The following is a 10,045-nucleotide window of genomic DNA, read 5'->3' as shown; positions in this document are numbered from 1 at the left end:
GATACAGGTGGTGTTAGACCACCAGTGTGACCAAGGTGAAAAGGCATAACCTTAGCGTAATGGGTTGATATGTCAGTGGTACTTTGGGGTGTTAGTCGTGGGATCAAACACGTGAAGCACTTGGATTAGATGCAAAGGTTGAGTGCCATTCTCAGGGCTAGCAAGCCCTAAGTTCTGAATTGAACTTAGAGAGGTTATGAATGAGACTCCTCTAATTGGTCGGTGGTGTGGTTAAATGATTAAAGTAGAATGGAAAATTTAGTCTCTTACAGCTAAATTCATAAATTTATATTTGGTATCAGAGAGGTCTTGGGTCCAAGAATTGCACCACATGTTAATTGACATCTGGCACGTTCAATTTTCTCCAATTGGGATTGATTTGAGAGGTAGGGTATCAAGAGAATGAGGCTTTTAGGAGAGTTATAGCTTTCAACTTTCGTTCACGAGGGCATTTATGTACAAGGAAGTATGAGAACGTGTCTTTTAGGAGAGCTATAGCTTTCAGCTGCCGTTCACGAGGGCATTAACTTACAAGGAAGTATGGTGAATTATAAAACAATCAAATAAAATGACTTAAGAGACAATTTATGAAGTTTAAATATAAAGAGAAAAAACTTACCTTTTTCTAATTGATTAAAAGTCCTGGAATATTTAAAATTAAGCATTTTTGGGTTTGAATAATGCATAAAATCTAAAAAGTTTAAATTTAGAAGCTTACATGGTAGTGGGCCATTTTGGTGACAAAAGTAGTGGTGAATGGCTTGAAGACCAAAGGTGTTAACAATGAAATGCCACCAACAACTTTGGACTAACTACCAATGTCTATAGGCCATTTTAGTCACATGGGTAGTTAAGGACCAAAGGTGTTGGCAATGAAATGCCACCAATAACTTTGGACCAACTGCCAATGTCTAGATGTAAAATGGAATGCCACCAACAATTTAATAGTATCCTTAAGAAATATTATACTTTTGTAATTTTTGTTATTTAATCCCATAGCTAGTTTTTGGAATCTCCAACCAGGCCTTCAAAATGTGAAAGTACGTTGAAAAAGCTAAAGAAACTCGCATCACTCTTGCAAGCTTTCTTTTTCCTCTAGTTTTCCCAAAGATTTTGTTCTCAGAGTATCAGAGAAGGTAGCATATTGTCACTGCGTGTAATGTACTGACCATTTCTACTGGAGAGGCATTTAAGTGCCTGTAGCAAACGAGGGTCAAGGCTTAAAAGTTCGAGGCGTTTGAAGCAAGCGTGAGAGCGATGGACGGCGGCGTGAGCTCGAGCAACAAGTCGTCACAGATCATGGCTGGATGGTTCTCGGAGATCAACCGAATGTGGCCAGGTGATGGCACAAACTTGATTAATGAATTGGCATCCTGTCCTCTCCAGAAAAAAAAAAGAAAAAGAGTGATGCGCATTGGCTTCTCTTATCTAACCACGAGCGAGGGCATTTTTTATTCTCGCAGGTGAAGCGCTGTCACTGCAAGTGGACAAGATCGTTTTTCAGGGCAAGTCCGAGTTCCAGGATGTTCTCGTGTTTGAGGTTTCAAGTAAAGAGAGAGTCTCCCCCTTTTATGATTTCTTTTCTTGTGGCAGTCGAGATCTCATGGGCGGGTCCTAGTTCTGGACGGCGTCATCCAGCTATCGGAGAGAGACGAATGCTCGTATCAGGAGATGATCACACACCTCCCCTTGTGCTCCATATCAAACCCCACAAAGGTAATTTTGCCTGGCAAAGATCGGACAAGCCTGTTTCCCGATCGAGCTTAAATCTAGGTGCTGGTCGTGGGAGGTGGCGATGGCGGAGTTTTGAGGGAGCTCGCGAGGTACCCATCAATCGAGCGGATTGATCTCTGCGAGCTTGACAAGATGGTGATTGATGTAAGCGTGTTAGCCTAAAAAAACCTTGTGTAATCTTTCCCACCATTTTAAACAGGTGGCCAAGGAGTATTTTCCCGGGCTGGCCTGTGGATTCGACAACCCTGTGGTCACTCTTCACATTGGTGACGGTCGGTTTTGATGGCTACACTTTGTACCAATTGTTGAAAAAGCTCCTTTCCAGGGGTCTCGTTCGTGAGGAACGCTCCACCGGAAACTTACGATGCGATCCTGATCGATTCAACAGATCCAGATGGTATTGTTCTAGAAGTTTACCTTGTTTCCAAACACACACACACACCCTACAGGACCGGCGAAAGAACTGTTCGAAGTTCCTTTCTATCAGGCAGTGGCACGGGCACTGCGACCCCGGGGTGTTATGTGTGCCTTGTCCGAGAGCCCCTGGCTAAACATCCAGACCGTGAAGAACCACCTAGACGTGTGCCGTCAAGTGTTCAAGGGGAGCGTGAGATTCGCATGGACGACGGTGCCAACATACCCGAGGTTCGTTACACAACACACACTACAAGCTAAAGATCGTTTACTTCAGTGGAGTCATCGGCTTGGTACTGTGCTCCAAGGAAGCGATCGATTTCGAAAAGCCCGTTGTCTCGGACAAGGCGCTGGGGACGATGCAGCTGGGAGGAGCGAGCTTGAAGCACCCGCTCAAGTACTACAACTCGGCTGTAAGTCTCGTTCGATTCACGTAATTTTCTCGCGTTTTTTATCCCGTTGGCCGATGCACCAGTTGCACGCGAGCGCCCTGTGCTTGCCCGAGTTTGCGAAGAACGTCCTCACCGTCAAGGAGAGGGACGACGGTGGTGGAAGTCGTGTGGTTGCGAATGACCACTAAAGGTACCCAGGTATGGAGAAAGAGTTATCGAAGTTTGGAAGACAGGCCTATAAACATGTAACTGGGATTGATCCATGCGCTCAATCAAAGCATGGACCACTTCGTCCCATGTCACAAGCAACAGAATTCACCATTACTGTACTGGGTCTGGAATTTATAAGTTTGTATTTGCAGGAAAACCTTGAGCTAAACTTTCTTACTTGCTGATTATGGTGTATTATTTGTAAATCAGATGCCGCACTAAATCCATTCCTGTGGTTGTGATGCCATGGAAAGTGAGCAAATGTTGAAAGTGTTCCTATGCTTTGAAAACTATGACGTTGATTCATAATCCAAGGCGGTGCACGTCAAAAATTTTGTGTAATGGGAGATGGGGGCATTGGGACGAAGTGGCAGTTATATGTTTCTAGTGCTATCTTCAAAGCTTAAAGCCTCGAGCTAGAACTTTCCAAACACGGCCCTTTCAGTGCTTACACCACTCTTGTCTTTCTTCATCTTCTTGATTTGCTGGATCGCGAGACTTAGCCGAGTTACGCTCCTCCCAGCCGCATCGCCCCCGGGCTCTTCGGAACTTCCATATGCGAATCTCACGCCCCCCTGGAAGTTGCAAAGGCAGAGAATGCAGGGCTGCAGCTAGAACGATCGACTCAAGAAAGAAAAACAAAGAGGCCAAAAAATATCATCCATTTTAGGGCTTTGATGGCGATCCTTGTTGGGTCGCCTCGTGCGCCGACCGTGAGGAGCAGCAGCACTCTCCGCGAGGAGGATTCCAGCTCCAGGAAGCGACAGGAGATGGAGATTGTGGAGCCCTCGCGGCCGCGCTTCGATCGCATTCCCTACGCCCCCTCCAGCGCCGAGCTCCTCAATCCCAAGCTCATCCAACCCCACGTCAAGCCGGCTAGATTCTGGAGGCCGCAGAGGGGATGGGGCAAATCCTACAAGAAGCCCACTCCACAGCAGGTAACACACGATCGATAGCCATCTCCTGTTAAGATTTGTTCTTTTGATTATGTGACAGAGTATCACAGGCTCGGTTCTAGGAGCACTGTGCGCGGCCGGAGCTTTCAAAGGCGTCACGGCTTCGTATGATCATCTTTCCACTCATCCTCTCGTACACAATGCTCCATTTGGTCTCACTGACGATGTGAACCAAGCACTGGCAACTACGGTATGATCTTGTGATCATATAGACTTTGGTGATGGATGATCCCTGCTTTTCTCGCCAAGGTACTGGGACTTGGATGGCTGGCCATCTCTTTGTTTGCGGCCAGCAGCGTCGGGTTAGCTCTCCTCTCGGCGAAGCTCTTGACTCAATCGTCAGCAGACGTTTCCAAGAGGTAAACTTTGTGGATTCTCACGCAAGGTATAGTACAAGCGCGTATGTATATATTTGGGCTCATGTACAGTAGCCAACCCGGCTTTGCATGAAAGTTTTTACTCGTTCTCATGCTGCATGCTTTCTAGCGGGATTTGTTTTGCCATGACCATCGAACAGGTCTTTCGCTATGGCTTTGGTCTTTGCTCTTTCCTGCGCCTTTACGAATTCTGGTAACACATTCATTCTCTCTACTCAACTTGGCTGATTTATCTTCTTCTAGTGGGAGAATCGGATGCTAGCACAGGCGCTGAGACGTTCCAGAGATCATGTATTGGTTGCCATGCTCGAGGAGGGAACATTCTTCAAGCAGTAAGACGCTTTGCACGACCATCTGAAACTCACGGGAACTTTTCTTTCAGGGAGCCACACTTGGAGCGGACGATCTCCAACGGTAGGAAAAGCATTTCTCGCGTGACTCTCGTCATTCTTTTCTCTCATTCGCAGGAATGGCATCTCAACAGTGGAAGATATCGTCAAAATCACGTACTATGGCAAAGGACGCATGCCTGTAAGAAGCCATTCGATAGAAGCAGAGAAGCCTTTTAACCTCAGCTAACAAGCTCGCAGGGATTTGGAGAGGGCTGCAAACCTCAAGGCCAATGTACATTCGCAAGCCGACTTAGTGACCAAGATATTCAAGCTCTTGCTGAGTTTGTGAAATCCCAAGCCGATCAAGGCTGGCCACGGTTGGATTGATCAATAGTATAATTGTGGGATGGTGTGGAGTTTGAAGTGATACAACTCACCAGGAATGTCCAGGGTGAGATATCCCTCATGCATTGGCATCAGTGCAGGCCTTCGATCTGAGAGGAGGTGGTTGTAGAAAAAAATTATTCTGTCTTCCTATGACGGTTTTGCTTATAAAATAGATAGATAGATAAGCCAATTCTCATCATCCAATACAAAGGCATGATCTGATTTTGAATGCTTATTTAGTTTTTGGTTTTGAATGCTCAATTGCTGCAAATCAAATTTTCTATAACAGACAGTGAATGATCTATTCCAGGTAAATTTGCAACGACGTCACCCTCAGGAGTCAGCATGCCTTCGTTACAATTGTGTGAGTGGATTTTGTAATGTTTATGAATGCATGGACTTTATTGAAGTACAAAATTGATACGATGGCGCCGCCACAATAGGAGCATCCATTTGCGTGGAGGAAGAGAAAGAAAAGCTGACAACGTTCTTGATGAATCCAAAATACCTGTGCTGTCTTCAAAGCTTTAAGCCTCTTTTTCAAACAGTCCACTTTCTTCTTCGAGTGTTTGCAAACTCGGGCAAGCACAGCGCCATGTGATGGATCGATACGAGATTTAACACCAAAGATTACGTGAATCGAGCGAGACTTACTCACACCCAAGTTGTAGTACTTAAACGGCCGATTCAAGCACGCTTCTCCGTCTTGTCCGAGACATGGACTTTGTGAAATCGACAGGGCGATGACTCCGAGAAAAAGATCTTTACTTGTGGATTATGGTGTATGATTTTCTTAAACATCCCACAGTCTTCCTTGAACACAGCACGGTTCTTCACGGCCTTGATGTTTAGCCAGGGCTCTCGGACAAGGCACACGTGATCAAACACCGGTGTCGCAGCACCTGCCACTGCCTCCTCGAACACAACTTTTGCTTGTGAGTGTGTCTTCAAATGGATTAAACTTTGAGAGCTTGGAAACCGTCTGACAAAGGAATTTCTACTTCGACCAGACTCTTTCGAATATCCTCTTTTTCTTGAATAATCTCTGGAAAAACGCTATACCAGGTCTGGTCTTTTCCAGGGGCCCCACTGAGATCTCTTGGAGTGTCAAACCTGGGATTCCTGGTTTCATTCACAAGGAGTGAAGCTGAGGGAAGAAGACCAGACTTCAGCCACAGAGCAGTAGCTTATGCATGCGTAGCCAGAGATGATGACAAGAACAAGCAGAAAAGGCTGTAGAAGTTGTCTTACGAAGGAAAACAGAAAAGCAGCCAAAGGAGGAAGAGTGGGGACCTTGTCAAAGTTCACCACTACCTCAGCAGTAGCAACAACCACCTGATCAATCAAATCCAGTTGTCAACATGGTGGCACCAGCAGTGACTAGCAGGATGAAGTATCCCATGTACACAACGTGAAAAAGATGATGCCTTTGTGGATGACGGTGGTGGCAAGGCGTGGTATTGTAGCACGTACAACATGTACTGGATTGGGCAGTGTGTGGGGTTTACTCCCACTAGATGGATTGTGTTCCACCCTAAGGACGGGATTTTCACGGTGCAAAGAGAGCAGTATACTGGCGTCTTAGTGCCCCTTTTCTCGTAATTTATTAGCAATTTTCTGTAATTTCTTTTTATTTCAAGAAAGGGAATAGGTGTCCCAGATCTTGCAAAAGTAGCTCACGTCCTGATGTAAACTTGGTTCTGTCTTACAAGAGCTTGATCGCGTTTGTCTATATGAAACTTCCACAACAAAAAACAAGCTTTTTGGCATGAAATCGTCAGAAGCAGTTCCCAGCTAGGACCACTGTAAAAGTATGGAGTTTTACTCCTCCACTGCTCATTATTGCAAAATGCCAGATTCTCAAGCAAATTGAAATGGACCCAAGTTTACAAGATGAATTCTGTGATGTCACGGTACTGTGCTATTTGCACCGTGAAAATGAGGTGGAGCACAATTTGCTCAACGAATTCCATGGATGCTGCGCTCAGCGCGAGCTGAGAAATAACGCTGAGAAATAACGTTGGGCACCTGCGATCTTCAGAAGACGTCAATGGTCCAACCTCAATGATCCGTCGCTGATCCTTGACCGGCCTCGCACCTCTCCACCTCGTAAGGTAAGTTCGTTTAGGGCTTTTCTTTGTGTTAAGCTGCTAAGAGTTATGCTTTAGAATGATCAACGCGGCATACGCGACTAAGGAACGCGCTACAACGCATTCATGCATGTCCTGCATGAGATTGTTTAGTCGGCTTGGGTGCAGCCCTATCAAATCCCTGCGAGCTCGTTAAAAGGTTTTGCTTCTTCTGGATTCTTACAGGCATACGTGCCATAAGATATCACTGTTGAAATGCCAATTCTTACGAACGAGAGAAAAGAATGACGTGACTCACTCGAGAAATGCTTCTGGTGAGGATTGTTCTTCTTCGTTACCTTCTTCTAAGGAGGGAACATCCTTCAAGCAGTAAGACGCTTTGGGGAACATTTGTCACTTGGGACGATCATCAATCAACCAAGTCGAGGAAATGAATGCTACCAATTCTCGTAAAGGCGCAGGAACGAGCAAAAATCAGGTTGCCTCGGCAGTGAAAGACGTGTTTTATGGTCATGACAAAACAAATCCCGCTATAAAACATGCAAGTGAAAACTTTCATGCAAAGCCTCTTGGAAACTTCTGATGGCGATTGAGTCAAGAGCTTCGCGAGGCTGCTGGCCGCAACAAAGAGATAGCTAGCCATCAAGTCCCCGGACCTAGGCGAAAAACGCAAGGATCATCCATCACCACAGTCTATACGCTATGATCCACAAGACAAACCGTGATTAAGAGTGCTTGGTTCACATGATCAGGGAGACCAAATGGAGCATTGTGTACGAGAGGATGAATGGAAAGACGATAATACGAAGCCGTGACGCATTTGAAAGCTCCGGCCGCGCACAACTGTCAAACAGAGGAAATAAGAATCAAACAATCACACGATCAAAAGAACAAAAGGAAAACAAATCTAAGAAAACCTGCTGTCCGCTCCTCTGCGCCCTCCAGAATCTAGCCGGCTTGACGTGGGTTTGGAGCGCTGGACGAGGCGTGAATCGAGGGCTTCACAATCTCCGTCTCCTGTCGCTTCCTGGAGCTGGGATCCTCTTCGCGGAGAGTGCTGCTGCTCCTGACGGTCGGCGCACGAGGCGACCCAACAAGGATCGCAACACCCAGCCCTATAAAATGAATGATATTTTTCTGTCAATCTAGGACAATGTGCGATAAGCACGTTCTTCTCGTGGGATCTTCGGGAAGAAACGTCTCGTGTGGGATCATCGAAGTTTGTGAGTGTATTTCGAAAGTTTTTGTGGTGTTCTTTCTCCCTCTCTTGAGTGTTTTGTGGATTTCATCTTTGGTTGCAAAGATGGTTGTGCGCGTAGAGTCCGTGTCCACGATCGTTCACCGAGGCCCGTGACTTCGACGACTCGGTGACCAACACTTACATCTACGCGGTGTCCACCAAGGTGGGCAGAAACCGGTGGCAGCCACCGATGCCGAGCGAGTACTGTGGCACCTCCTCCTTCACGCTCTGCCTGCCGTGCGCCGTGGGCGATCTCAAAAACAAGCACGTCTCCCACGCCGCGCGGCTCTTCCACGAGGATGTCCGCAACGTAGGCCAGGAGAGGATCCAGTCCACCATCGACTGGATGGAGGAGACGCTGCGCAAGGGCCATGATATCGGGCTCAACGTCCCGCCACCCAGCACCGGGATGGGGATCTACAGCGTCAACTTGCACTCGTTCCCGGTGTACGAGTTCGAGTTTGGGTGGGGGCGGCCGGCCCACTTCTCGATGGTGCTGGAGCCGTGGTATGGCAACGGGGTGGTGGTGCTACTTCCCACGCCCCAGGGCGGGATGCGAGAGCGCCGGATTGTGGTGATGCTGGAGCAGATGAAGAGGCTGCTGCAAAGCGAGCTCTTCGCGAGGTTTACAACCCTGGACTGCTAGCTCCTCTCCGCACAGGAGCTTCAAATAAGATTGGCGAATGGTCCCCCTTGTTTTCATCACGAATAGAAATCAATGCACGAAGGCTACTTTAGTTTTTGGAGGTGCTGCTCTTCATGAGTGGCATCGTCAGCTGTAAGACGTGGAGAGTAAATTAGTTTGTTCCACGGCCTAATCGCTGGCAGATTGATTTCTAGCGGCCTTTGGATCTAGTGCTCCAATCTCCTCCTACAACATGATCCTCGCTGCCTAATCCAATGCCATAAAAGAAAGGCTAGAGGGGTTGTGTTAAAACTCTCACACCAGGTTCGCTCTTTCTTTTCAACGCAAAAGGGAGCCAGTGACACTCGAACTCACTGATGTGGACGACGCTGTGCAATCAACAATACTTAGGTTTATGTTGCCAGGTTCTCGTGTCTTTCGATTTGTTCTAATTTCTTGTCATGAAGAAGCCAAGTGACATGCTGGTGTTGCTCACGTTTTGGAGAGATTGTCAGCGCTTTGATCAAAGGAACCTGCCCAGCCTTCTGGTAGCACACCACATGGCCATGTATCTTCGCAGAATTACCTCATTGTAGTCGAGTCAATCAGAAAATCCTGGCTAATGGTCTTTATTCATGCCTCTGACCATTAACATTTTTCAGGATGGAAATAAAGTATGCAAGTAACCTGAATTAATAAATCCAAACCAGATTAAGCATGTCATACAAAACCAATGAATGCAAGTCTCTACTTTCTCCGCTGGAAGTGCACCTGAGCTATGAAGAACCGGAAGCTAGCCGTGTTGCAGCCAGAGCAGTGCGGAAGGTGGCACCCGGATCCTGGCGAACTGGCGTCGGGTGTTTGATGCGTCTTAACAGCGAGCCTCTCCCTTTCACAGAGACGAGGTAGGGACTACGAAAAGAGTCTCGCGTTTGCGTCTTGGCTCCAAGGTGGCCACGTCCCCGAGTTGATCCAGGAAAAGGTTGTGAGTTTTGTGGAGAGATACAACCAGCAGTACACCAAAGAGACTGCTGCAACTTCAAAGCCAAAGGACGCAATGCTCAGGCACGAGCTCGAGTACCTGAGAAGCGGAAATGAGCTCGAGCTTTTGAGTCTACTCCCGAACGCCAGGGACGAAGAAGAGCCCTCAGAGAGAGCCAGAGGCACACGAGCTAGTGGCAAGGCTGGACAAAAGGCTGGATGAAAATACTCAGGCAGCAGCGATTGGACTGGAAGAAATTCCTCGGCCATGGACAGAAGACACGAAGCTGCTCGTGCTCACGCCAGA

The 10,045-nt window shown here is 47.2% G+C and overlaps 3 protein-coding genes and 1 long non-coding RNA gene across 6 annotated transcripts; 3 read left to right on the top strand and 1 right to left on the bottom strand.

Moving 5' to 3' along the window:
* Positions 1–1,046: 1,046 nt before the first annotated feature.
* On the top strand, positions 1,047–2,933 carry LOC9652665 (spermidine synthase 2). The gene is made up of 9 exons (XM_002993123.2): positions 1,047–1,339; positions 1,464–1,540; positions 1,594–1,716; positions 1,774–1,878; positions 1,934–2,006; positions 2,060–2,131; positions 2,184–2,379; positions 2,426–2,561; positions 2,624–2,933. Exons 1-9 carry the CDS (start codon positions 1,258–1,260, stop codon positions 2,726–2,728), a joined length of 969 nt encoding a protein of 322 aa, XP_002993169.1. The 5' UTR covers positions 1,047–1,257; the 3' UTR covers positions 2,729–2,933.
* A 474-nt stretch (positions 2,934–3,407) lies between these two features.
* LOC9652664 lies at positions 3,408–4,992 on the top strand. Of its 3 annotated transcripts, none has more exons than XM_002993122.2 (8): positions 3,408–3,688; positions 3,747–3,896; positions 3,956–4,065; positions 4,224–4,276; positions 4,327–4,415; positions 4,466–4,497; positions 4,551–4,614; positions 4,674–4,992. In XM_002993122.2, the coding sequence occupies exons 1-8, from the start codon at positions 3,428–3,430 to the stop codon at positions 4,800–4,802; spliced, it is 888 nt and encodes a 295-aa protein (XP_002993168.1). In that variant the 5' UTR covers positions 3,408–3,427; the 3' UTR covers positions 4,803–4,992. The 3 variants fall into 3 exon arrangements, with proteins under 3 accessions (XP_002993168.1, XP_024522635.1, XP_024522636.1); XM_024666867.1 differs by having other exon boundaries at positions 4,659–4,992; XM_024666868.1 differs by having other exon boundaries at positions 4,667–4,952.
* A 2,379-nt stretch (positions 4,993–7,371) lies between these two features.
* Positions 7,372–7,999, bottom strand: LOC112343423. Its single transcript, XR_002991265.1, has 3 exons — positions 7,810–7,999; positions 7,613–7,735; positions 7,372–7,548 (listed from the first exon to the last, which is right to left on the bottom strand). It is a non-coding gene; the product is annotated as an uncharacterized LOC112343423 (long non-coding RNA).
* Positions 8,000–8,045: 46 nt separating this feature from the next.
* Positions 8,046–8,778, top strand: LOC112343417. Its single transcript, XM_024666836.1, has 2 exons — positions 8,046–8,111; positions 8,212–8,778. The coding sequence occupies exons 1-2, from the start codon at positions 8,046–8,048 to the stop codon at positions 8,776–8,778; spliced, it is 633 nt and encodes a 210-aa protein (XP_024522604.1).
* Positions 8,779–10,045: the final 1,267 nt, after the last annotated feature.

This window comes from Selaginella moellendorffii, unplaced genomic scaffold, assembly GCF_000143415.4.
Source record: "Selaginella moellendorffii unplaced genomic scaffold, v1.0 SELMOscaffold_149, whole genome shotgun sequence".
NCBI classification, from domain to species: domain Eukaryota; kingdom Viridiplantae; phylum Streptophyta; class Lycopodiopsida; order Selaginellales; family Selaginellaceae; genus Selaginella; species Selaginella moellendorffii.
The sequence above is the reverse complement of the archived record's forward strand: the minus strand, read 5'-3'. Positions and strand labels throughout refer to the sequence as shown.